General features: G+C 42.3%; 2 protein-coding genes across 6 annotated transcripts in view; both read right to left on the reverse strand.

Moving 5' to 3' along the window:
- syt14a (synaptotagmin XIVa) overlaps nt 1–20075 on the reverse strand; it is a 29767-nt gene extending 9692 nt beyond the window's left edge. Inside the window, exons 1-8 of one of the 3 annotated variants that reach the window (XM_017434861.3) lie at nt 19847–20075; nt 14179–14226; nt 11048–11200; nt 8560–8790; nt 2564–2835; nt 2041–2490; nt 874–1063; nt 331–387 (exon numbers count right to left, since the gene is read on the reverse strand). In XM_017434861.3, the coding sequence (XP_017290350.1) occupies nt 331–387; nt 874–1063; nt 2041–2490; nt 2564–2835; nt 8560–8790; nt 11048–11200; nt 14179–14226; nt 19847–19859 (1414 nt within the window). In that variant the 5' untranslated portion in view covers nt 19860–20075. The remainder of the gene's footprint in view (nt 1–330; nt 388–873; nt 1064–2040; nt 2491–2563; nt 2836–8559; nt 8791–11047; nt 11201–14178; nt 14227–19846) is intronic. The other 2 variants (XM_037977957.1, XM_037977958.1) reach the window with 2 other exon arrangements.
- A 3420-nt stretch (nt 20076–23495) lies between these two features.
- On the reverse strand, nt 23496–27539 carry sdsl (serine dehydratase-like). Of its 3 annotated transcripts, none has more exons than XM_017434828.3 (9): nt 27488–27539; nt 25846–26009; nt 25727–25763; nt 25008–25147; nt 24858–24946; nt 24543–24776; nt 24331–24461; nt 23898–23984; nt 23496–23781 (listed from the first exon to the last, which is right to left on the reverse strand). In XM_017434828.3, the coding sequence occupies exons 2-9, from the start codon at nt 25990–25992 to the stop codon at nt 23678–23680; spliced, it is 969 nt and encodes a 322-aa protein (XP_017290317.1). In that variant the 5' UTR covers nt 25993–26009; nt 27488–27539; the 3' UTR covers nt 23496–23677. The 3 variants fall into 3 exon arrangements, with proteins under 3 accessions (XP_017290317.1, XP_017290315.1, XP_017290316.1); XM_017434826.3 differs by lacking the exon at nt 27488–27539 and adding an exon at nt 26678–26750; XM_017434827.3 differs by lacking the exon at nt 27488–27539 and adding an exon at nt 26384–26530.
- Between the last annotated feature and the right edge of the window lie 151 nt (nt 27540–27690).

Consider the following 27690-nt stretch of genomic DNA (forward strand, 5'->3'; position numbering starts at 1 on the left):
GTGGTCTGTAGGTGGCGGTCTGTAGGTGGCGGTCTGTAGGTGGCGGTCTGTAGGTGGCGGTCTGTAGGTGGCGGTCTGTAGGTGGCGGTCTGTAGATGATGGCCTGTAGGTGATCTATAGGTGGTGGTCTTTAACATTTAACTATGTGAGCTACATGGTGGTTTGTTTGTTTTGTTTTTTGTTGTTTGTAATTTTCCCGTCAGGAGAAATGGGTCTGGGTTCTTACAGGTTAAATGTTTAAAACAGTCCTGAGAACTGCATCCATGAAGAAGCATCAGGAGGTCCAGAGTTTACCACCGACAGGGCGTCGCTTCAGGAGCAGACACTCACCTCTGATTATATAAACCTGTCCACCTATTAAGTGTTTTAGACAACAGAACAGCCCGTCTGACAACAAGGGTTGGACAGCAGTAAGAAAAACAACGGACCGAGATGTCAAAAAGGTTATAGGATGAGAGAAATTCAGGTGCAGACATAACAGAAGGTGTCAGGGAGGGAGAAACGGGGTCAGAAGGCCAAAAACAACATTGCACAAAGTTCAACGGGAGGATTTTGTTTGTTTGATTGAACTTGCTGCTTGGAAGCCAACCAGGAAAAAGAAGGAAAACAACAGGTTGAACTTGTGGGAAACTCAAAGCAGGTAGCATAGCTGAGATAGCACGGACCAGCTTCTATTGGGAAAAAGTTACAAGCTGTTCGTGGTATTTCTTTACGTTAGGTTAGAGAATAAGAGTAAACTTTCAGGTTATTTATTCCCCATTTCTGCATAAATCAAACCCCTACACACAGGATCAACATGTCCTTCCCATTCGGGCAAAAACAAATCAGGAAATTAAAGGTCTGATTACATGAGAGGACGCTTCGGGAACTTACTGGGTGGCTTGTTGGCAGCCAGGTTCTTGAAGTGGATGCCCTTGATGACCTCCACGGAGAGGCGGCCAGTGGTGGCGTTGTAAACCAGGCCCACGAGGATCTCCGGCGTGGACGTCTGACTGACGGACTGGAAGGACGAAGCGCTCTCGCTGCACGTCATGTCGGAGAGGCTGACCTGGGACTCACTGCCCTGAAAGCGTTTTCCAGACGTTCAGAAAACTTCACTGCAGCATCAATAATTAATCCTGAGAAATTAAATATTTATCATCATCGGTTCCAACGCTGCTTCTTAATGCTTACAAAACCAAAAATACAAATAAATCAAGAGTCTGATGTTGTTACCAGGTATGAATGCTACCCTTAACCTTATACACTCCTTGTCACATTAACAGGGGTTGATTTAAAACAAAATTGTTTGTTCTGTTAATCTTTTTAGGTAAATATTAAATGTTACATCAACTTTAGCTGGTTAGCTAGTAGAACTATAATTAGCCTCATAGGTTAAAACTTAAAATCAATGCTTTTCCTTTCACATTTATTAGATTTACAATACACATTCTTTTGTTCTATTAATTTAGTTTTGCTGAATAGTTGCTTTTACATGGATATAATTAATTTGTTATGGTGCCTTGTCCCTCCTTTAATTCTAAATAAAGTCGTGTAGCTATTATTCAGCCATTTTCCTTGCAATGAATAACATCAACCCAACCCGACTTTGTAAAAAATGTTTAATCTGAGACTTGCTTCCAGACTTTATGGTTATATATATCATGCTTTAGCTTCAAAACCAACACGTAGTTGCTGTTAGGGGAAAGGCTCATTAAACAAATTCGATTTTTCTGTTCTCACTATCTACTGTTACTTTTCTGCACGAAAATAATATATTTAAGTAAAAATGCAGGTAGGTTAATGTCCAAAAAAGAAATTTCGGATCTTTTTATAGGTTATAATATTGCATTGTTTGTAAAAAGCTGTTTAAACTCATTGAAAAACAAAGACTACTACCTATTGTCATTATACACAACCCCAAAAAAACAAAAAAAAAAACAGCTTGGCTAAAAGGATATTTATAATTTCTGAAGTTTCTTAATCCCTAATCCGCAAATGTTATCCAATCAAATAAAAGATCAGGAGCAATTAGTGAGCGCCAGCTTTGATGCTCCTTACCGGGAGTGAACAGCAGGGGTCTAATATGACCGGCACAGACATTTTGCCCTGAAGGTTGAGCTTGGTGAGGTAGAACACCTTTTCTCCAAACACCTTCTCCTTCTTCATCCGCCGCATGCTGTAAAGGCGGAACCGGACGGCGTAATTGCCGATCATCTCCGACTCCACGTGGCTAAAGTGAAAGGTCTCTGTGAAGATGGGACACGGGCCTCGCTGGACGCCCGTCTTCGCCCTCTGCTTCTTGGTCGGCAGGAGCACCAGGTGGACCTGCCAGGAAATGTTCCCGGTGCGTTTGATGGAGGGCAGGTCGGTCACCGCCATGATGGTCAAAGTCAGCTGCTGGTCCTCTGAGTCGTAGTCAAACACAACATCCAGGGTCCCGTATTTTGCAATGGGGTCCGGTTCGTAACCTTTAGGGAGCCTTGCAGCAGACCCACGAGCTGACATGACCTAAAGAACCCAATGAGAAGTTCAACACAGAACAAAACGGCCCCATTATTTTCTCTATTCGTGCTGTATTTACCTCCGGGCTGAGGACCGCCGTACTGTCACTGGGAACATCCTCCTCGTAGCCTTTGTTGAGGTAACTCTCCGTCTCCTGGCCATCGCTGCCCTCGCTGGGACACTTCCCAAAGGAAAGGTGTGGACTGCCGCTGGTTTGGGACAGGTCACACTTGGCGTCGCCCAGGTCGGACAGTGTGCACGACATCCTCGGAGAACCATTCTCATCCTGATAGGGAGGTGGCTGAAGCTCATCCAGAGGTGGAGTTCTTCTCATCCTCTGGATGCAGTTGGCTGGTTGGGAGAAAAACAGTGACACCGTACAGACATCACTTTAAATCACAGTCTGGAAGAACTATGACCTAAAGTTTGGTTACACATCGAACCCAAAGAGAAATACTTTCACTTTCAAGTCTTGAATGAAGTCCAAGCAGCAGGAGGAACGTTTCAGGAGTGATTTGTGACAAAATGGTGGCAGCAAAGGACAGTGGTGAGAGCAGTTTGGAGACAAAAAGACAGGAGACAGAACAGGAAGTGGCAGAGCTGAAGATGTTGAGGTTCTCCTTGGGAGGGACAGGGATGGACAGGATTAGGAATGAGGTCATCAGAGGTCCAGCACAGGTTGAAGGACTGGGAGATAAAGTTAGAGAGGACAGACTGAGATGGTTTGGACATGTCCAGAGGAGGGACAGAAGGATGTTAGAGACAAAAAGGACATATATGGATGCGGTTAGAGAGGACATGGAGGGAGCTGGAGTGAGGACAGAGGATGCTGAAGACAGAGTTAGGTGGAGGACAAAGGACGCTTAAAGCTTCATATAAACCTGCAGCAGATGATGAGCTGATGTTTCGAGTGTTTTCTAAAGTTTATCTGAAGATGTGTCATCCTGTCACCATGAATACAAGATTGGAGACAGAAATCTTTACTAATTAACACATCAAACGAGCCCTGATAAATAACTGTCCTGGATGCTTGTTCATCTCTCACCTCTCTGCCTGTTTCAGCTGCTAGGAGGCTCACACTAACACTGTTCACCGACAGAGAATAATGTTGTCGGCTGCATCCTCAAATCCTCCTTCCTTGTAAAATTTGGAAAAAAAAAAATTGAGCAGCCGATGAAAATACTCCCTCAGGGACCCCGGTGAGGAATGCTTTAAAGTCAGCCTCATGTAAAAAAAAAACAAAGAAAACAAAAGATGAAGAAGAAAATAAGTTCAGGGAGGAAAGAAAAAGAAAGATCTCCTCTCATGCTGTCTAACTTTTTGAAAAAAAAAAAAAAGTCAACACTGTGATGACGTAATTTCCTCCGACACATTGTTCCAGCTTTCTCCCGACTTCTCCAAAACTTTCACTCTTAATAATGTAAGTGGGGCTCCAGCTCAAAGTGGCACATTTCAGCGGCGGGATGGAGGCAAAGGAGTCGTAACTAAGTGTCATGGAGGGCTTGATAAAAGGAGCAAATCCATTTTGAGCTGCTTTTTCCCCGCTGAGCCGGGGGCGGCTGATTTGATGGGAGCTGCTGTGAAAAAGCACAAATCTTTTCTCCAGCCTTCTAATTGGGACGGTTACCATCCCTCCCCACGTCTCCCCCAGCTCCACAGACTTTCATCCCCTCTCTCTGGGTGTTTGTTTCTTATTATATTTCTTAAAATGGGATAACAGGCTTTTCTTGTCTGTGAAACTGGTATAAATATCTCAGGTGAGGAAAAACAAAAAGAGCACCGACAGCTTGGTGAAAAGGTCAACGCTGCTGGAGGATGAACGTTTGGTGTTTTACCAAATAAAAGGTTTAAGACACTCTATGTTGCCAAAAGTATTCACCCACACTGAATTCAGGTGTTCCAGTCACTTCTGTGGCTACAGGTGCATAAAATCAAGCATGCAGACTGCTTCTACAACCATTGGTGAAAGAATGGGTCGCTCTCAGGAGCTCAGTGTTGGTGGTTTTATAACACAGTGGAAGCGATTGGGATCTACAGCATGAAGTGGTCAGCCATGTAAATCCACAGAGTGGGCTCAAAGGATGCTGAGGAGCGCAGAGGTCACCAACGTTCTGCAGAGTCAACAGACCTCCAACCTTCAGATCAGCTCAGGAACAGAGAGCAGAGAGCTTCATGGACTGGGTTTCCATGGCAACAGCTGATCCAAGCTTTCCATCACCGAGAGCAAAGCGTTGGATGCAGTGGAGTTAAGACCGCCGCCACTGGACTAGAGTCATGGAGGCGTGTCCTCTGGAGGGACGGATCACACTTCTCTGGACGAGTCTGGGTTCGGCTGCTGCCAGGAGAACGGTTCTTGTCTGACTGCATTGAGCCGAGTGTAAAGTTTGGTGGAGGGAGGATCATGGTGTGGGCTTGTTTCTCAGCTGCTTAGTTCCAGTGAAAGGAACTCTTAATGCTTCAGCAAACCGAGACATCTTTGTGGGAACAGTTTGGGGACGGCACTTTCCTGTTTCAACATGGCTGAGCACCAGCGCACAAAGCAAGGTCCACAAAGACATGGATGAGGAAGAACTTGACCGGCCTGCACAGAACCCTGACCTCGACCCGACAGAACACCTCTGAGATGAATTAGAGCAGAGACCGAGAGCCTTCTGTCCAACATCAGAGTCTGACCTCACAGATGTTCTTCAGGAAGAATGGTCCAAAACTCCCATAAACACTCCTAAACCTGTGGAAAACCTTCCCAGAAGAGCTGAAGCTGTTATAGAAGCAGAGTGGGCCAACGTCAGATTAAACCCTATGGATTAAGAATGTAATGAACTCAAGTGAATGCCACTTTGTAAACTTTTATGCAGCTATTTTGGCAAAAATATTATAATACCATATCTACCAGGTTGCACCAGAAGTGCTACAGCTAGAGTCATAAACAGCCTTTCAGCCTCTGAGAACAACGTTTGCTGAATCTCACAGACAATAAATCAGCCTGAATGTGAGAAGAAAGTGTGAGTTTGAGCGAGAAACGTCTTTAACTGGATCTAGCTGTTAAAAAATAAAAATTTTTTAAAAAGGACGTGAGAATTTTCTTCACGTCCTTTTAAAGTTTCCTGATCAGCAGCTGAGCGCCGGCGGCTGGTTGACAAACCAGGATCTGAACTTTCTGCAAATTATGACGTTCGTGTTTCAAAAACATTGAGCCGCTTCGCCTCCGTGACGGGATTTATACGAACTCAGCCGTGTTTGTGAAGAGATTTCGGCTGATGTTGGGGTTTATCATGTGTAGCTGCAACTGTTGGCAATTCAAAGTTGCGAGAAAAAAAAGGCAAATGTTTTGTTGTGGCTTTCATTTGTGACCAACAAGCCGAATCGGCACGTTCTGAGCGGCTGGTTTCACAGCTGAGAAGCTTAGGACTAGATTTCAGGCTACCTGATATCTAATAGTAGCAAAATGCTAACTAAAGCAGAATGGTTGCTAAATGCTAAAAGTAGCAAAAGGCTAGTTAAAAGCTGAAAGTAACAAAATGCAGCAGAAAATTAGCTAAAAGCCAAAAACAGAAAAACACTAGCTAAAAGTAGCAAAAAATTAGCTAAAAAGTGAATGTACCAAAACAGCTTAAACAGCTAAAGTTTAGGTAAAAGCTAAAAGTAGCAAAACGGTGGTTGGAAGGTAAAACTATCAAAATGTCAGGTAAAAATTAAAAGTAACAAAATACAGCAAAAGATAAGCTAAAAGACAAAAACAACAAAATACTAGCTAAAAGTATCAAAAGTCCAACTAAAAGCTAAAAGTAACAGAACTTTAGCTTAAAGCTAAAAGTAGCAAAATGCTCACTTAAACAGCAAACATTTAGGTAAAAGCTAAAAGTATCAAAACTTCAGCTAAAAGCTCAGAGTACAAAAAGGCTAATGGTAGCTAAAAGTAGAAAAAAGTAAAAAAGTAGCTTAAGAAGACAAAAACAGCCAGCAGCTGCAGCAGATTTTAAACAGAACAGATCTTTAATGCATTTCAAGGGGAAAACATAAAGTTAAATATTATAAAAACTATAAAAGTCACAGCAGTGTTCTCCTGAACGAGCCGAACGTTTGGATAGAAGAACAGCTGACGGATAAAAGCTCTTAGCTCAGCTGCTGCTGTGAGACTCTGTCCTCATCTAGTGGTCAAAGTGAGGCGCCGACAGCAGACCAACGCTCCAAACTTCACCTCCGATCAGTCTTTCTGCTTTCTTCGTGGTTTGTTTTGTGGAGCAAAGCCGAAGGGAAGCGGCCCTTCGCCTCCTTTAGCTCTTGCAGCTCCTCGTGTTTAAAACATCTGTACCGGGGACGGATCCTCGTTCTCCGACAGACACCAGCAGCAGCAGGGAGAGGAAACATTAAAATGGTTGAAACTAATGTAGTTAACGTCCTTCTGCTGCAGAGGGTTCTGCTCTCAAATAAAGACCAACTGGACGTCAGCGGCTGTGCTGCTGCTGATCCACGACGCCTCGCCATCCGAGAAAAATGAGAAACCTGCAGCTCCTTCAGCTGGTGGATGGAAATAATTCCCGTGTGATGATCCGAAACTTTAAGGAAACAGGAAGTGTCGCAGCAGCCGGAAGAACAATCGATTCCAACGAGACAGACCGCAGACGATACAAAAAAACGCTCTTCGGTTCTGAGCAATCTACAGAACAAGCAGCTTAACGTCTTTGTGTTAGTCGGATGTGAAGCTGGAGCAAAAAGGTTCAAACCTGTGACCTTTGACCTTGAAATCAGTGGAGATCAGCCTTGACCTATGAGGTGTCCAGCTGTGCAGTTAGTCGTTCCTATGTTACATGGTTGAAGAGTTGGACCTCAGACAGACCATAATATGATGATGGACGGATCCAAAGTCAAAGTTAGGAGATGTTAGGAGACGTCAACCATTATCCCATTAATTCGCTCATTCCAAATGAAATCATGAATGTTGTTTAACTTCAGAGCTCAACGCTACAGAAAGAACATCTCTGTGCTACAGAATCGGATTTATTGCTTTCGGCAATTTCTTCACTTTCTGTTCCAGATAATTTAATGTATTATTCATTTGTTGTCTTTTTTTCCCTCTTCAGGCTCCCGAACCTACGGAAGCGATCTTATCTGTTTTATTTTTTTTTATAATCAATTATTTATCAGCGAATATTCTCTGGTTCCAGCTTCTTAAATGTGAGGATTTATGCCAGAGTTTTACTGGATTTATCAAACAAAACTAGACTTTAATTAAAGTTCTAACATTCTTTGGAAGGACGCAAAAAAAGGGAAAGGGTTTCCAATTCATTAACGATTTAAACCATTTAAACTGTACGTCCAGTTGGTGTCTGAGTGTCGTTTGTCTGCAGTGTTAGTGAAATATCTCATAAATTACTGATCAGATTTTAATGAAACCTTCAGGAGGTAATCATCAGATGTGTCTGCAACCGATTACCTTTTAGAGTCAACCCAATTTAAGATGGCCGCCACAGCTATTTGAATACACCTGTGGTCATAGAAGTGACAGGAACACCTGCATTCAGTGATTTGGATGGGTGAGTGAATACTTTTGCCTCAACATAAGTCGATCTTAGTCTAAAACTGACCTGAAAGGCGACGGTCAAAATGTATTTCTTTAAGAAATGCTGAGCTTTTATTTGTTTCTTTGATCTGATTTTATAACTTTAGTTGTAGGCTCCTTTACCTCCTCTCAGCTGATGAACCTGACAGGAAAGTAATAATGTTTACTCACAAGCGCCGCCTGAGAGCGTTTCTGCCTGACGAGCTCGCTCCTGCAGCCTTCTGCGGCGACAGACGAGCTAAACTAAATTAGAGCTTCATGAGAGCGAGAAGTCGGGAAAACCGACGACTTGGGGTGGAAAATAAAAGGCGCTGCCGCCGATGTGAAGACCCTGCAGACAGCTGACTGTCGGCGCCCCTCCCTCGGCGAGCGAGCTGAATGGGAGCTCGGCTTTGATCACCTCTGAACTAACCGACAGCGAGCGTCGCCTCCTGCAGCTGCAGGAGAATCTCTGCCGTTTTGATCTCAGGCTCACGGTGGCGACGAGAAGCAGCGTTTGTCTCTGGCGGACCTACCGTCGTCAGCCGACGCCTCACTGCTGTAGCCGCCGTAGTCCGCGGTCAGCGGGCTGTACTTCGGCCGGCTGTCCCAGCTGAAACCTCCCTGGAGTTTGGCGGTGATGGCGGCCTTGGCTCCTCCCCCTCGGAGGCCTTGGGAGCGACTGACCGCCTCCTGATACTGACCCATCAGCTCGTCCTCGCTGTCCGACGAGGAGTCCTGCAGGTCGGCCTCGGAGGACGCCTTGTCTGTGAGGACACAGAGGGGACACGTCAACAGTCTGCCAGAGCTCAGAGGACGTGCTGTGAACGACTCTCAGCTACTACCACACCAACGTCTGCCTCACTGTCTCTGAAACTGACTCAGTTGTGGCCATTTTCGTGTTAACTGGACTGGCAGTAGAGGTTCACAGCAGAGGCAGCTTGACTGAACACATCGTTTGGAATAATCTTCGTCAAAGAGCAAACATCTGCCTGAGAGCTTTTATCTGAAAATGTGAAGAAAAACTAAAATAAAAATCCTCTCTGTCACTTTGTTTTGGTCAGAAAATATCTCCTTCCGTGAGCAGCTCAGATCTGCAGAGAAGGTTTGTCAAAACTTAGTCAACATTTATTAAAAGTGTCTTTTTTGGAAATGGGAAGTGATTTTTTTAGTTCTTAATCAAACAGGACAACATGTTTTTTGTCATGACGCCCTTTGATTTTATTCACGTCTTCGGCTGATGAGTTTACGGGTAAAAGCTGACGAAGATCACGCTTCAGGGACACCTTAAACCACACTCTGAACACGCGGGATTAAAATGACACAAAACAAAAAAACACATTCAGTAAAAAACTGTGGAAGAACGAGGTGAAATCTCTCGAAAGACTCGTGATCGTAACTCTCACAGTCAGACGGGTCAGGTGACGCGGCGCCTCGTTATGCAACAAAGAGTTATAAATCTGGTTTTGGAGAAAAGCATTAAGATGAGCGTATTTTATATTTTTTTATATCAGGGGAGTTAAAGATAGTTAGATGCTTTGTCACGGACTTAAAGCACCAATATCTGATGAAGAACGTCTGTTTGAAGAGGAGGTTTTACTTCTTCAATGTATTTAAACCTGAAGCAGCTGCAGCTTCGTGTTTCTACCAGCAGGAGGCAGCAGAGCTTCACAACAACAACCTTTCCTTTTATTTCTAAACATCATTCCTGTCAGAAAACAGGGTTCGGTTTGAATCTTCTTGTTTAAAATAGATCAGAAAAAGCCACGATGAGGTACAGCTACACTGGAATATTTCCATCCTTTAACACGTTCCAGGTGAGGAACATGATCTGAAAGAGACAACGCTAAAAAAAAACTAAACCTGGTTGTCTTCAGGTGTGTCTGAGGAAACCAGGTACTGCGTGAAACGGACAGAGACACATCTGTGGACATCTGCGAGGAGTCCCCGGCTCAAACCTCCTGACGCCACCGAAGGAAAACAAACCGCAGCTGATGTTTAAACGCGAGTCAAAACCTCACTTCCTGTCAACATGAGGCGACACTGAGCGCCGAATGAGGCTCAACACCGAGCTGATGAAGCTAAAAGAAGAAGAGCTTTAACAGTAAAATACCAGCTGAAAGCTAAAAGAAGCAACACAAGAGCTAAAAGAGAAAAGTAGCTAGAAACTAAAGGTAGCAAAAGGCTAAATAAAAGTAGTAAGATGCTAACTAAAAACTAAAACCCTAGCTAAAAGGATCAAGAGTAGCTAAACACTAAATAAACAATTCTAATTAAAACCAGCAAAAGGTGAAGTTGAAGCTAAAAGTAGCAAAAAAGCTAAAAGCTACAAGTAACAATGCTATATAAAAGTGACAAAAGGGCAGCTTAAGGCTAAATATAGCAAAAGGCTAGGTAAAAGTAGATAAATATTAGCTAAATGTATCAAGAGTAGCTAAAAGCTAATTAAGCAAAAAGGTAGCTCGATGTATCAAAAGCGCAGCAAAGCAAAAGCTTGTTAAAAGTATCAAAAGGCTAGCTAAAAGCTAAATGTAGCATGGGGCTAACTACAACCTAAAAGTAGCTAAAGGCTCGCTAAATGCTAAATGTATCACAATTGTAGCTAAAAGTAGTAAAAGACCAGTTAAAAGCAGCATAAGAAGACTGAAGCAGATTTTAAAGAGAACAAAGTTTCTAAAGGAACTAAAGAGGTTTCAGGTCATTTCTCTGGGGAAAAAAAAAATGGAAATAAAACAAATATTTTAAAAACTAAAAATTAAAAAAACAAACAAGCTAAAAGTTTTGATGCTTGATCGGCTAAAATAGCAGAAAATTAAACTAAAATCTGTACAGGAAATTTAAAAACAGGTAAACAAGAAGTGCGAAGGATTCATCTTTTAGTATCTGTTGATTTTAGCTTCATATATCCTGATTCGGGCGCCATATTTAAGCTTTTAGAAGATGAAGATGTCTGAAGGTGCTGTTTGTTCAGAATGACTCCAAACACTCGGCGCTGATGACGGGAAACCCGCCCGGCGAGCTCACCGTGCAGCTCGGAGGTTTTCCTGAAGTCATCGAGGCACTGAAGGCTCCCTGGGTTCTCGAGCGCCAGCTTGTTGTTGAGGTACCAGAAGAGGAGCGTCATGAGGATGATGAAGAGCCCGATGGCTGTCAGGAAGCCCAGCACCTCCGGAGAAACTGGGACACAGAAAAAACAACAACAGATGATTCATTTATATAAAAAATAAACTCAACTTGTCAATCATCCACTTTGTTTTTTTGCCTTTTCACATTTTAAAGCAGCAGTTCGACATTTTAAGAAGAACCCTTTTTCAGCAGGAAGTGCCACAGCTAGCTGCAGCCGCTGCTCCTGTTTGTGTAAAAGGTTTATAAAGCAACCCGCTTTGCTCAGACTAGCCGTTAGCTCATCTGATTGGTCCGAATCACCGGAGCGACTTCGGAGGTGAAATCAAACAGAAACCTTTCGGTAAACATTCAGCTGTCGTGTCCAGTTTGGGCTGGAGTTTCGGCTCACTGAGGCGTGTTGTTGTCGGGTTTCTGCAGATTCTTGCCGTCGTCTCATCGCGTCTGATCACATGTCGGGTGTTTGAGCAGGAGGTGTTATCCTCGGGGAATGTCTGTCTCTTCGCGCCGACTGATTTATTCACGGGGCAGATGGAACGGGAGGGATTCTGCTCCGAATAATTCCCTAAATAACCCTCAAAACATAAAATCGGCAGACAGCGGCACTCTTTACTTTGGGTTTCAGACTCGAAACAATATATAGGAATATGTTGGATTTTAAACACAAATCCTTAATTTCTTCCCCTTACAGGAATAAAAAACACGAACCCTTCTTTCTTAAAGCTGCTGAAGTAAGTGCTGCGTGACTTCTTACTTCACTGAATCAACATAAAGCCATTAAAACACCGAGAACAACCTTCAGATGAAGTGCGTGGGGACGACTGATGAGTCACCGGAAGCATCCACAATAACCCGCTTTGTTACACAAGAAAGAACAAAAGAAACAAGGGAAACGGACCATTTAACGGACCTATAACATGAGTCTGAGCTGGGACCTTCCCAGGCCTGTGGGGGTATCGAATCCCTCCAGAGTTCTGGGTCCAGAAACCCTCAGAATCAGCAGAACCTTTCAGAGCTGCCAAACCTAAATAAACACTGAAATGAAGCTCAAACTTGGAATAAACTCCTCATGAATACTTCCCGATCGATGGCTTGAAGCTGCTGGGTTGGTTTGAACAAATATTGGGTCAAACTAATGGGTAAAACTAACTGTGTTTAAACATCATAGGGAAAAGAAAAAGACCAAACTCTTCCTCTTCCTCCTTTTGGTAAAACTTAACCATTAAATTATGGAGCCTGTTTGAGTTTTTAATATTAAAATGAAGAAATACCCCCATTTAAAATAATAAAACAACTGCATCCTGATACAAACAGAAAAAGAAGGAGTTTGTTGGATGTTTAATTGCAACTTAATAAATTTTACCTTCATTTATTTAAACCTTGCTTGTTCTCAGAATTAATGATTATATTATATATTATTTTATTATTATATTTTTGCAGAACGCCTCATTTTAATAACCTCTAACAAAGAAATGTTTTCAAAAAGGCACTTTTTCACTCTGCATTTTGTGTGTTGAAGTAAATTATTGAATTTATTTAAGCTTTCAGACGTTTTGATTGGTTGGGTTTTTTTGGCGACAGGTCAGATTCCGACTCGTCAGGAGAACCACCGGCTGGAGAACATCGGAACCACATCTGACCGAAGCGAGGAGGACGAGTTAAACGAGCGTTCAGCAGCGTCCGATCCGATCCGACACGCCTCTGCGTTCATTTTTAGTTCTGTCTGCATGGAAACGGTTGCTACGTTCAATGTCAAAAAAAAAAAAAAAAAAACCTTCGGAACCGTAAAGAAGCCCACACACTCCACAGGCAGGCCAGGAGAACTCTCAGCACTCCCACTCACACCACGCTCTGAAACACACACCAGAGACAAACAAACACTCACATTAAGAGCCACACAGTTACACAACCAGGTCACTCGGCTGGTTGTATCTGCTGTTCCTACTTGTGTTTTGTTTGACTCAAACTGTCGTTTCTGTGAATTTTGGACGAACCCTGAGTGGAATTATCAGCTGCATTTATATTTATATGAGCTCATTTTACAATATATTTAAGTTCCAACAGAACTTAAGTGTTTATTCATACATGATAACTCATACTATATGAATAAACATCTTTGTGGACTGTTCTGACAAAGAGAAAGTTGTGCAAAATGTAAAAAAAAAAGAAGAAAATGCAATGATCTGCAAATCTCTAACTTGTATTTTAATCCCAACAAAACAGTAAACACGTCAAATGTTTTTTTTAACCACAGTCTGTAAACATCTGGACCTGAGGAGAGCAGCTGCTGGAGGTTGTCCCATTCTGTCTGTTTAACAGTCCTGGATGGGAGCAGATGTTGTTCTAAAACCTGGAGAGCCTTTCCAGAGGCACTAATGTACCCCCATACCATCAGAGAGGCAGGCTGGACCTCAGAACAGTTCTCCTCTTTGGTCCAGAGGAGACACATCTGTTCACATCTGGTTTCTTCTTTGCCTGATAGAGCTTTAAGCAGCATTTGAGGATGGCACGGTGAACTGTGTTTACAGACAGTGTTCCTGAGCAGAACCAGAACCAGAACCTGGTCCTCTTCCTGACCTGTTAACCTAAATGCTCCTCCAGATGTTTCTATTTTTATTTTTACAGCCTTTTGTTGCTTCTGGCTCAACTTCTTTGAGGTGTTGCTGCCATCAAATATAAAATACATAATGTTTTCTCTCAAAAAAATGGTACAATTTATTACTTTAAACATCTGATATGTTTATTATGTTCCACTGAGAGATTTGCAAATCATTGCCTTTTGTTTTTATTTACATTTTTATTTCACTTTTTCAGAAACTGAGTTGAACTTCTTACGCCTAATTCGATCCTAAAGTTTTTATTTATCAGAAAATAAAAATAAAGAAACCCCACATTTAACAGAGAAGGTGAAAAACAGGGGAACAGAGATGAGCTCAAACAGGACAGTCTCATGGTGATAAATGCTAACGATGAAGCAGGCGGTTCGGTGCGGGGGTCAGAGGTCAACCTCCCGCAGCTCTGATCTGCCCTACCTTTCCTGACGCAGATCAGCTCATGAACTCCACAGTGACGATCGCCACCTGGAAAGACAATTAAGTTTCAATGAGCCCGGTGCGATGGAGGGAACAGGAGACGAAACACGACTTCACAGCAAATCAGACAAATTATTAAAAAAGGACAAAAACAAGACAGGCAGAGGACGCCGACAGACACCGGATGGGGACAGTTGCGGGTGTAAAAGATGGCTGAGCTTTAACTGTGGATTCTTCAGCTGTTTAAGGGCGCTGCCATGTTGTTTTTTTATATATAAGGATGTGTCTGAAAGCCCCACCTACTCACCTGCGACCAATCAGTGTTCATATAGGCATCAAATAGCAAATAAATGTATTAGAAAACGGATATTTGAACGTACAGCAACAAGGTGAATACTACAAAAATCAACACCTGGGATAGTCGTATAAAGCCCCGCCCACTTCCTGCTGCTGCAAGCTGTCAGTCAGCTGTGTACGGCGGCTGAGAGGCGACCTATTCAGGCTTCTTTTTCAGAGGGGCAACCCCCGTCAACGTTTTTTACAAGAGAGCGATCCAGGACCGTTTCCTGTTTCATAAATTAGTTTACAGACTTCCAGAGTCCTGCCGTTAAAAAAATATAAAAAAATCTTTCAATAGAATCAATTATTCTGCTAACAAGGGATATATTTCCATCAACATAAGGTAGGGTATTCTGATGGCTCACTTATTTTGTTTTCTGGAAGGTAAAAGCAGCTAAAGGCTAGCTAAAAGTAGCACAATGGTAGCTAAAAGCTGAAACCTTTTTATTTATGTAAAACATCCCGGCTTTTAAAATTCTTCTTGTTAATTTTAGAGAACTGGAAATAAAGAAAACAGCCCTTCCATTAAAGCTTAAACACTCTTAATACACAACCAAATTTAGGATTTATATAAAAAACAACTTCCTGTTTCACGACTACAGGAATAAATGAGGACAACTAATGGACAGATGGACGGATAAATAACATTTGGACATTTCATTTAACGCTGCGTTGTTTTCTCACGTCCGACATGAACCAGCAGCTCAGATTTCACAATAAAAGCAGGTCGACAAAAACAGGAAAACTGCAGCTGAAGAGATTTTAAAGCCGAATGTTTCCTCTTTGGGTACAAAATGTGCTTTTTGCATAAATCTGTCCACCTGTTTGATCCAATTCAAGCCTCTCCAGCTGAAAGGTGACTTTAATAAAACCTGTAAATATTAATAAGCTCGTCTGGATGTCAGAATCAAAGGAAACACGTCCAGATTTGAGTAAAACCCGACGATTTTTAAGGACAGCCAACGAACCAGGCCCAGTTCTCGGTTCTGACCGGCAGCAGCTGCGAGTGGGAGGAAGCTCTTTAACTCTTCCTGTCCTCACCACGCCGTGGGCTGAATTTAAAACGCTCTTTATTTTATTTTATTTTTTTACAGCTGGAAACTCCTTCAAAACCAAATCAGTCCACCTGATTTGTTGGTACTCGTCAAACCCGGCTGTTCTACAGCGAATGTCCCATTTTTTATCCTAAAATAGTCTAAAATAATCACATATCTCCATCAGGAGGAAAGTATTGAGGCAATAAAATTCACTAAATGAGGACAAACTCTGAAGTAACCACGAAGAGGTTGTCCTGAGCTGAAAACAGCCACCGGTTTGGGTTATTTTCTGCCTCGTCTCGTCCTCTAAACTGAATCGAGGAGACGTCTGCGGTTTCCTGCAGGAGTCCTCCATCACGGGTCAGAGGACGGTTTTAGGTTCTGTCCCAGTTTCTCTAAGGAGTCCAGGAGAGACGGCCGGAGCTCAACGGGGACAACACTAACACAAACAAACCGAATCAAAGATATTGAAACGAAACTATGAGACACAAATCTTCCCCAGGAGCGTCCCTGACAACACGTCTTTATTTAAAAGCTTTAATTCATGTTTCTGGATTTCTGTCCCGGATCAGGACTTGTTTTAAGACTAAAAAAGGACCTGATGTTTGATCTGATTAGCAGAGTTTTCTGACTCGGCGACAAGCTGGAGCCGTTTTTGTCCCCTGGTTGTTTCATTTTCTGCGTTTTCTTATATCTTATCTTATAAGGAAACTTTTTCCTACGCCTTCTGGTTTTGGCGGAGCACACCGAGATCATCAGCACCTTCAGAGGACGCGTCGGGGCCGACTCTCAACTACTACCACAGCAAATTTCAGCTCAATGTCTGCTGCAGCGGCTGAGTATTCCCGCATGAATCCCATCAGCCTCCCATCCTGAGCGGCACGGTGGCGACTGTGGGAGGGAATGACGCAGTTTTAACAGGAAGTAACCCTCCAGCAGAACGGAAAATATTAATAAGCTGCAGACGTGGAGAGCCCCAAAGTGACTTAATCCGCCTCTGCTTGGGTTATAAACCCAACAGCGTTTGGTATTTGTCATCCCGGTGAAAATAAACCATAAAAATAAAGGCTAAAGCGCCTCGAGTTTTAGAGGTCTTCAGCACCCTCATGAGGATTTTATCTCTCTGTTAATAAAACAAAATATCAGAAATGTGTATCGTCTTCATGTCCTCCTGTCAAACAAGTCCAGACTCATTTCCTGTCAGCAGCTACAGTCCTCAGACCTCTCTATTAAAGCTAAATCCGATTGTTCGTGTTCGTCCTTCCTTTTTTTTTAAAGCCACAGCTAAGCCCATTAGCTGCTGGAGGATTCAGAACGCGTCAAAGATTAGTCGGCTTAGCGAGCAGCCGTCTAAATAAACGCAGCTTCTTCTCATCTGTGCGACATGATCCTGTTTTTATTCTGCTTCTGGAAAACGTTCTTCATCCAAAACCAGACGCATCCCGGCTGTCCAGTTAGGAATAATCTGCTAACAGCTGGACAAACTCATAAAAAAAGTCCTAAATCAAACTAAAACGTCTGAATCAAACGGGTTTTTTTTTTTTTTAAATCTTCTGCTGGGATGAACTGCTTCATGCCACAGAAACGACTGAGTTAAAACTAAGAAACGATGGAGCTAATCACCATCTGCTCTTCCTGCTTTCTGGTGATTTAATTCCCAAACTGCCCGACTGTCGACCGATGATTAAACTGAATTAGAAATCTCTCGGCTGGAGACGAACAGACAGAAGAAAAAAAAAACAAAACATCCAACCCATCTTGTTTCCACGCATTAAAAAACAAAAACAAAACAAAAGTCAAGAATCTTAAACTAAAGAGCAACAATTTATTCTTCTCTCTGGTTCTTAAAACGCTGATTTCAGCTAAAAGCTTTATATTTATTTATATTAATTTTATAACTTAACATGAAACTACGCCTGGACAAAAGTGGCTCCTTGAAGCAGGACAACTACCTAACATTTTAAATATTTAACATTGGAGGGTTTTTTGTGTGTTTTATAATTGTGAAACGCTGTTTTACGATGACTTTACAGGCTCCATTGTGTTTTTTTGTATAAAAAAGCACTAAAATAACTTATTAAAATTTAAACAACTAGACAAAGGCTCTGCCTGCGTCATGTGGCGACTCGTGATTTTCTTACTCGTCAAACACAGCCAGCCTGTCAGAGAACTACAGGGGTCAGAGGTTAGGGGTTAAAGGTCGGGGGTCAGGGTACGGCTCGAAGTCTGGCTTTGATGGAACCAAAAGGACACATTATGGGTCCTGATCTTGAGCACTTAGGAGCTTAAATCAATGAAATATTAATGTTCTCTGTGTGTGTGTGTGTGAGTGTGTGTGTGTTGGACATGTCAGCAGTAGCAGGACGACTCTCAGCTACCGCCACGCCAAATTTTAGCTCAGTATCCGTACATCCGGCTGAGCTGTGTTAGCTGATGTCCGTTAGCTGCGACAGCCATCTTTAATTGGGTCGACTCCAGACAGCCAATCAGCCGCGGGCGAACATCTCTCCGGAAAAACGATTCAAATCCGATATTTTGCTAACAGCTCATTATCTGTATACTCGGTTATAGCCATCGCTTAGTTGTAGCGGCCATCATTAATGAGGTTACCAGCACCCAGTGACGACTTTATGAGAGTTTCAATTAAAAAATTAATTTAAAAAGTCCACTGGCTCATCAGATATTTTGCTAACACGCTCATGTGCAGTCAGAAACACTGTCGCCCTTATTCCCCGCCAACATTATTTCCAGGATTTAAAAATCTTTAAAAACTTAAACGGTTTGTTTTGTCTCCAAGATGTTCGTCTCTAACTTCAGTCCAGCGTTGTTTTGTTTTCTGTTATTTAAACTAAATTTAAAGACTTTAAAGCTGCGAGCGACACAGAACGCTGCTTTAAAACTCGCCTCGGCTCCTTGTTTTATTTATTTATTCCCTTTTATTAAAAGCTGACATCTCCCAGCCTCAGCAGCGCCTCTTTAAACCTGACAGAGGTGATTAAAGCCCAGAGGACCGGCGCCGAGCGGACGGTCCATTTGTCCACCTGTCCAACGTCACCTGGGAAGCTCTCTGGAGGTGAACTCCGCCGTCCTGTTTTCTTCCTGCCTCGTTATTTCTCATTTTTTTCACCCCCTTCCAAGAACGGGGAGGACGTCGCACTCCGGCTCGTTTAGCCGCTCTGAGATCCCTTAAGATGTGGCGTAACGTTCAGGAGCGGCTCTTTTTTAAAAAAATTCGTTTTGTAAACCTGCTGTGCAGCTCAGATTAGGGTTTTGTCAGTTTCCATATGAATTATTCGTCCGATGACTGGCTTGATCGGCGTGCTACGACTTTCGGTGGTGACACTTAACCCCGTTGACAACGCTGAGAGTTTGGCAAAATGGGCGAGGAAAAACTGGAGACGTCTCAACGAAATGAGCTGCATAACATTTACACGTTTTTTTTCCGCAAACAAGCTCTTCCTCCTCACGTGACGCGCACAATCGACACATCGAAACGTGCGGGGACTTTCGCCGCCTTTCCGTCGACGTGCGTCTCGCGGACGCGGGACGAGCGGCCTCTTCTTGTAAAACCTGTTAGAGACTCAAACAGAAGCTCCTGTCAGGGAGTGACAGACACAGGCACGTGGTTACCACGGTGACCATAAGGAGCCACTGGCAGCAGCTTTAGCATGCCTGTTTATCTTCATGTACAGCTTATAAATCAAAATGTAGACCTTTTCTTTTAAAGATTATTACAAAATTAGCCAACAGCTACATGGGGGAACCCTTCATGGATTATTTTCTATTTTTGGAAATATTAATATTAGTGTCTGATTTGTGCTAATGGAGCCATCTGAGCTGCTGGCAACCTGCAAAGTTACATAATCAGAGGTTAAGAGTCAAATCACATCAGAAAAAAACAAGAGGAGGAAAAAACATGAAATTCACCATCTGAACGCGGTGTTTTAAGGTCCGAAATAAAAGGGAAGGCGAATGGGGTCAATATTAAGTGTTTTGACGCCATCAGGAGCCGGGTTCTGGTTCTGGTTCTGGTTCCAGAGGAACCGGCAGCCGGAGCTTTCCTTTCAGCACCGCCGTTAACCAACCACCCCGCCTCCGCTGTGGAAAATCACCGCTGTTTTCATCAACTTTCTCCGGGCTGAAACAAACGTTTCCCACCCTCCACTCCTCCGTTCCTGGGAGAACAGATAATTTAACAGCTCGCTCGGTTCTCCCGGTGTCACGTTCTGCTTCCCCCCACCCCAGGACGGAGTTAATTACAAGTAGAGGAGAGCCGTTATTGGCCTACTTACCGTCAATCGCCATGATGTTCTGTTTTGGCTTCAACCGGAGTGGGCGGGAAAAAGACGGTGGAGCGAACCACTGCGAGGGTGAAGCAGGGGGGGAGGGAAGAAGGATTCATGGGTGGAACAGTCCAAAATATACGGGGGAGTGAAAGATTTAGAAACTTCACAGTTTACGTTTGAATCCCAGGTAAGTTACACCTGTGATACCTGAGGTGTTAATCCCGTTTCAGTAACGGTGAGAAAAAAAGGGGAGGTTCGTGAAGTGGTACAGTCCAAAAAACACGGAAGTGATTTGCTTCAAGTACACATATATATATATAGGTTAAAATAAAGTTTAAATTTTAATTAGTTGAATTTTAAAAACACATTTTTCAGTGAACATTTTGCCTTGTTTTATTTCTAAGCCATATAAACTGTGTTTCTTATCCATTTAAAAGTGATACAGTGCCAACTTAAAAGTGCAAAACTATAAATTTACTCATTACTGTTATTATTAATAATAATAATGATAATAAATATTTTTAATAAAAATAATTATTGGCTTTTTAGCTGGTGGCATTTGTGACAAAAAAAATGAGGATCAACTCAGATAATTTATTGTAAAAGTTATCTTATACAACGTAAACTAAAATAATATAGTTATATAGTTATAATATTATTAGTGTTTACTGTAAGTTCTTTTGGTGTAATTTAAAGTTTAATAACTGATTCTATAATGGCATATTTCTTTCTTAAAGTGAGACGACCTCTGTAGTTAATGATCTGGGCTACATATGTAAAAATAGTGTGACTATAATCTCCAACAATCATTGACTTTTAACAGCGTTCAGTGTGTTTCTCCTGTTTCTGCAGGTTTGTTTTTTTTCTTCCTTCCATTTTCACCTCGCTCCAGGAGTGGCAGCTCCGTCCAGAACCTTGGCTGTTAATCACCACCTGATTGCCGACGGCGGCGGCTGGAAGAGGGGAGGAAAGCAGCGGGGCTCTGATTCCTGAGAGCCGACTGCTGCTCTGAAAAATCAGCCACGAGCGTTCTCGTCGGTCCTCGACCCGTCACAGAAAATGGTTCATTTTAACGCCGACTGTGGCCTAAATACAGCAGGATTCTGCACAACAACAAGGTTGGGGAAGTGAAGGGTTGAACCGAAACATAAAGTTAATGCTTCCCTGCAATATGAGACCTAAAGGTCAGGTATTAGATACACAATCAGATTAAATATTAATACAGCACACAGTGGATGATAAACAGCAGCGAAAAGAACCTGACGTTTTGTTTGAAATTTAAAGCCCGTCAGGGTTTTATTTTGAGACTCTGGTTTTTGTTTTTTTAGTCCAAAGCCATCATCCGGTTGCCATGGATACCAACAGCGGAGTCTGATATCAATGTTTTGATTTTCAACTAAAGATACGCCAAACGACAACTCTGGATTGTTTTATCAGAGGATTAAATTAAAGGCCGAGTGTTCCTTCAAGGAATGCACGTCACCCGCCAAGATTCAGGACTAAGATCGTCCTAAAAGTCAACACCGTTTTTAGTTAAACCTTGAAAAATAACATGACGCACGATTGCAGTCGCCCCCCGCAGGACCTCAAGCAGCCAGTTAGAGCTCAGAGTACGAACTGAGGACGACTCTCAGCTACTACCACCCCAAGTTTTACCTCAGTATCTGTAAAAACGACGCCTGAAGTGAACAGCGTGTAGCTGCCATCTTAACTCCAAAGGTTGTACGATCACTTCCTGTGAGTTCATTCAAATCTGCCCAGTGGCTGAGGAGATATTTTTCTAACAAAATCTAAGTCAATATCCGTAAAACTGACTGAGTTTTAGACATCTTTGTGTTGAATCAGGCTGACTCCAAGAGGTGAAGTTGTCGGTGGGCAGAAACTGATAATTTCCTGAGAGTTTCATTAAAGTAGTTCATGAGATATTTTGCTAACAGACCACAGGGGTTGAGGGTTAAAGATTGTTTTGATGTAATTTCACTTGAAATTCTAATTTTAGTTGTAGATTTAAAAATAAGCCAACCGGTATCTGGAAGACCTTCTATCAGGTCAGCGTGAGAGACCCGACAGGACGAGCAAACCGTCTCCATTGCCTCGATCTGTTATTGTTTACTTCGTCCTATTTTTAGCAGCTCCGTCCTGTTGTCATGGAGATGGACCGGCGCGTCCATTAGCTGCTCGGATCACATCCACCGGAGGACGGCTGCGGGGAGATCAATCCAGCCGTTACGGCGTGCGGATAAAAAAACAAACAGCTTCCCTCTGAGAGGTTTTACAGCTGCAACAAACCGACAAACAACAGATCCAAGGTCGAAACATGAGCAGGAATCTAAATATATTCTCCCTAAAATAATCAGTAAACTGCATGTGACCCGTGCTGGCAGAATGAGGCAGAATGAGAGACAGAATGAGAGACAGAATGAGACAGAATGGGGCAGAATGGGACAGAATGAGACAGAATGAGAGGCAGAATGAGGTACTCCAGACCAATAAAAACCCAGTTTTCAAACCGTAAACCAAACTATCTTACAGCCAGGTGATAAAATGCAGAATTTCCACAAAACTACAAATCATTTTTGAAGCTTCTGAGATGAAAGATTTACCATTAATATTAAAATAAAACTCCTCTTTTCGTTTAGATCCTATCCTGATTATCGCCCTGAGCTAATCCACTATTTCGAACACAGAAATGGCTCCAAATCCGTCAGTTTTACAGATACTGAGCTAAAATCTGAAGTGGTAGTAGCTGAGAGTCATTCTCAACACGTCTTTTAAGTGTGACACCTTCAGCTTTTTCAAGGTTTGACCAAAACGGCTCCAAATCTTCCTCCTAATGTCCCAAACGAACTCCAGGTTGCACAGTTTTTATTTGACACCTTTTTATTTATCGTTAAATCTTCTCATTTACCTCTGAGACGCAAACATTCAGGTAACAGATTACATCTTTGATTATATCAGCTAAATGCTGCAGAGAACAGCTGAAGTTCGGCTCCTGTCGTCATCACTATCGTCAGAAAGATTTCAATCTGGTTCTGCTCCCCCCAACGATCCTCAACGTTTTCAGCGCAGATATTGTCAAATCGAGAGAAGAAAGAAAGTTTCTGCTCTCAGAGAGACGTTTCCCCGAGCCGACGTCTAAATTTAACCCTCACGGTGAGATTGTTTCTGCAGGAATCTCAGATTTAAATGCCTCAAATCTTCAGTCCCATCGACTCTGATTTATCCAAGTTTGTTTCTGATTAAAAACAAACTGTGGCGCCACCTTGTGGGGAAAAATCGGCACATGTCACACTGAAAAATCAGATTTTACGGAGAACTTCGTAGGTTGATTTCTGACTTTAACACAAGCATCCCAAACATCAGCTTTAGCTCGGGTTAATTTAACCCTTCAGGTCTTCTGGAAAAACAAACATTTTAGTTAAATAAATAAAATCTCCAGAGCTGTCCTCAACTGGAGGAAACTTTGAGAGTCCTAATTTAACTTAAAGCACAGAGTTAAAAGCATTTTTTTCTTTTTTAAAATTTATTACGATTGTTTTAATTTATTGTTCAGAACCCAGCCTGTGTTTATTTCTGTTTTTTGTTGTACTCTCAGTTTGTATCAAAGTGTTTTATAATTAAAGTTTTATTGATTAATTAACTGATTAATCTGTGATCAGATTATTAATCATGTTTATTTACTCATTTAACTCATAAATTACACTCATGTCTACTAAAACACGCAGAAAATAAGTCTTTTATCTAAAACCTGTTTTTGTTTCCACTCTTCTGGTTCTCCAGGTGTCCCACACCTGTATGTGTCCCACACCTATAGGTGTCTCACACCTGTGCAGGTGTTCAACTCTGCAGTTTTCCCTTCAGGACGTCCAGCTGCTCCACGTTGATGCTGCTGCCGCCGCAAACGATCACCAGCAGGGGGCCCCGCAGAGCCGGGAGGCGACCTGCAGGGAGGAGGAGGAGGTCAGAGAGGAGGAGGTTAGCGCGTCAGCAAGGAAACTGCTGACAGGTCATGATGACTCCTCCTGTAATCTGTTACTTTAGTCCAGTAATCTGTTACCTTCCTCCTGTAATCTGGGGATTATCCCGCTGTAGACGGCAGCTAAAGCTGCTCCACAGGCCATCTCCACCAGAACACGCTCCTCATCTGCAACCAGGAAACACAAAGAAACCTTTAATCTCTGAACTCAGATTAAAAACCGTTTCATTTTCAACAAATGAGATAAATTTAAAACATAAAGTGAGGCCGAACAGTCCTCCAAAAGACCAGCTAAAAGCTAACTTAAAGCTACAAACAGAAAAGGCTAGCTAAAGCTAAAGGAAGCGTAAGAAGAACTTTATGTATTTTATGGAAAATGTTTGTAAATAAAGTTATAAAAACAGAAGCTGCTGCACGGATATGAGCTGAACATTAACAGCCGAAGCAGGACCGTAAAACGGAACAACTACAGAATAAAATCCTGAAAAGTCTGAAGAAGAACCAAACCGCTGACCCAGGAACGTCTGGACGGCGTGCAGAGCCTCCTGATCGGTCACCAGCTCCGACACGATGGTCACCTCGCCGCTCCGGCTGTGCTCGAACGCTCGCTGGCAAACCGTTTTGGCTCCGAGACATTTCGCCTCGCTGTGGAGAGGCGAGCAGAGAGGCGATGGTGCGTTCAGGGGCCTCAGCAAAAAAAAAAAACGGAATCATTAAATGTCTCACCTGGTGATGTCATCCAAGGTCACCAGCTTCCCCGCCTTTATGGCAGCGTTGAAACAGTCGGCCCCCACCGTTTCCATGGCGATGACGGGCACGTCCATCCAGCTGACGTCCTTTAGCCCCTGGAGGACGCCGCACAGGAGCCCCCCGCCGCCCACGGAGAGCAGCACGGCACCTGGCTTCACGCCGGCGCCCAGAGAGGCCGAAACCTCGGCCACCATGCTGGCGTGGCCTTCCCTGTTGGCGTCCGCGGAGACAAAAACGTTTTTATTTTTTAATCAACACGTCCAGAAACGAGTCACTTCAGAGACGTCTCACCACAGCAGGGGGTGGTCAAACGGTGGGACGAAGGTGAGTCCTTCAGTTTCCGCCAACCTGAGAGCTTCAGCGTTGGCGTCATCCCACACCTGGGAGGAAGAGGAAGATGTGTACCTTTCTCCTTGTTTGATCTGTCTCGTCACGCCTCACCTTCCCGCTGATCTGGACTGTGGCGCCCTGATCCCGGAGCCTCTGGACCACCAGCGGAGGAGACGAGGACGGAACCACAATCGTGGCAGGAAGTCCCATCTTCCTGGCGACGTAGGCAGCAGCCATACCTGCGTTCCCACCTGGAGAACGCCAACGACAGACAAGCTTAGCCACGAACGGCTTCACTGAGGAGGCCGAAACTAAACGGCAAAGCTAAAAACACAAGACTAGCTTCAAGCTAATGATGCGAAATGTTAGCAAAACACTAGCTAGAGGCTAAAAGTAGCAAAGTAGTAGCTAGTAGCTAAAAGGAGCAAAATGATAGGTAGGATGTAAAAGCAGTTCAAGACTTACTAACACCAGCCAAAGACTAGCTAAAAGCTAATAATTATGGTAGACAAAAGCTAAATTAGCAGAAAAGAAGCCAAAAGCTAATAGTAGCAACATGTTAGCTAAAAGCTAATGTATCAAAAGGCTAGCTAAAAGCTAAAAGTAGCTAAACAGGATAAAAAGTAGCCGGAACTGAAGAGATCTTAATGCAATTCAAATATTTGTAAATAAAGTAAAAATATTTGAAAAGTATTAAAGTTACAAAACTCTAAAGTCCCAACACGCATCTTCGTTTTCTGCTGAACGTTTTGATATAAGCATGACTAAAAAAAATAAACACTTAATTAAAAATAAAATATATAAAGTGAGAAAATGTGTCCAGATGGTACCTGAAGAACAGACGACACCTTTGGACCGCCTGGCGAGCTGAAACAACACATTAAATAGTCATGGTCTGACTCTATAGATCCAGGGGGGCTCAAGTTCTCAAGGTTCTCAGGGTTCCCACCTGCTGGCAGAGGTGTCCGATCCCCCGGATCTTAAAGGAACCGGAGGGCTGGGAGTTCTCCATCTTCAGGTAGACGGTGGTCCCCATCCGCTTGGACATGCCGACACTCTCCAGGAGAGGTGTGTTTATGTGGAAATGCTCCGGCATGTTGGAAATAAACCCGACTGCAAACAAATAAATAAATAATAAATAAAAACATACCCGATCAGCGGCTCTTAAAGTGTTTTATAATCACGTGTTTTTATCCGTTTCATTAAACGCCACTAGTGTTGCCTTCACGGACAACTGAAAACGCAGGAAAGTAGAAACGCCCGACTTTAAATAAGTTTTTCGCTGATGTACGAAGAAATTAATTTAAGCATAAAACTAACGTAATTAAAATTAAACAACGATAAACAGCAGAAATGTTTACCATTGTGTTAAGCATGTATATCTTTAAACACCGTGTCATTAGCAGACAAAGACTAATTTTTGACGATACGACAAAAAAACCGACGTGCAAAAATCTAAATACTAAACTTAATAAATGTTAACTCACGTTGGGAAATGTCGAAATTTGCGTTTAACGTTTTATGATGTTGTTTTAAGCTTTACTTTAAATATTATCTTCGTAGTTTTGTACTTTTATAGTAAATATGCTATAAATGTAGCATATAGCTAAATAGCTACGTCATAGGAAATACTTCCGGTGATTCCTTCATAAACGCTTTCCTTTTATGTCTTTAGACTATCCTTCAAAAATATAAATACATTTATGTACATAAGTTCACGAATACTGTTAGCAATAATTATAATATTGATAGTTTAAGTCCCATTTTGTGTGAAATATTACCTTCGTAGTTTAATACTTAACAGTGAAAATGTAGCATGTAGCTACATAGCTGCGTCATAGCAAACACTTCCGGTAGTTTCTTCACAATAAAACATTAAGCTTTCTTTTTAAATATTTTTAGACATTTCATAGGCATAAATACACTTACGTTCATAAGTTCACTTATAATGTTGGCAATAAATATAATATTGATACTTTAAGTCCCACTTTGTGTAAAATATTACATTCACAGTTTAATACCTTTCTGCAGTAAATACGCTAAACATTTAGCATGTAGCTAAACCTCATGTGCACTTCCGGTGATTCCTTAACAATAAAACATGACCTGTAATCAAAAAATAATAATTCTTAGGCAAATATATTAACGTTCATAATTAAATAATATTTTAGTAATAATTCTAATATTAATGGTCAAAGTCCGACTTTGTATAAAATATTACTTTTACAGTAAAAAAACGTAGCTAAATAGCTGCGGTATTACAAACACTTCCGGTGATTCCTTCAAAATAAAATAAAAAACCCTTTTTTTGTACTTTCTTGGACAATTATAAATGCATTTACCTTCGTCAGCGCACTCATATTAGTAATAAATATAACAATGAAGGTTAAAGTCCCTTTAGCTGAACGTATTATTCGTTTTAATATGAAATGTTTTGTTGTTTTCCTGTTACGTGTGCAGACTCCACGTTTTCTGTATTCTAGGTTTAGTTGTTTATAAACTGTTTTAACTTTTAAAACAAATGCACAGACTGTGTGATGAACACTGTTTTTAGAGGATGGTATTGCTGGTTTTGAAGAATAAAAACTTACCTGCTGAGCTGCTTCTGTTGGCACCGAGCTCTGAATGAAAAGTGAACTTTAATTTTCCATCTAAAGTCCAGTTTTTATGACCGTGGCTCCTTAGTTAATGTGTTTGTGATTAAAGGAAAAGTGACATACTGAGGAGAAATATTAGGCATATATAATAAAGCTACCCCCCAGGCTTTCTTTCTTGTTTTTAGTTTAATCATTTA

This window comes from Kryptolebias marmoratus, linkage group LG10 (assembly GCF_001649575.2).
Source record: "Kryptolebias marmoratus isolate JLee-2015 linkage group LG10, ASM164957v2, whole genome shotgun sequence".
Lineage (NCBI taxonomy): Eukaryota > Metazoa > Chordata > Actinopteri > Cyprinodontiformes > Rivulidae > Kryptolebias > Kryptolebias marmoratus.

What these genes read in the sequence shown, in the direction of transcription:
- sdsl (XM_017434828.3), bottom strand. Translation starts at nt 25,992, where the DNA reads ATGCCGGAGCATTTCCACATAAACACACCTCTCCTGGAGAGTGTCGGC. An exon ending in TCGGACACCTCTGCCAGCAG is followed by an intron (nt 25,764 to 25,845) that starts GTGGGAACCCTG and finishes GTGTTGTTTCAG; the next exon opens with CTCGCCAGGCGGTCCAAAGG. An exon ending in AGGTGTCGTCTGTTCTTCAG is followed by an intron (nt 25,148 to 25,726) that starts GTACCATCTGGA and finishes GGCGTTCTCCAG; the next exon opens with GTGGGAACGCAGGTATGGCT.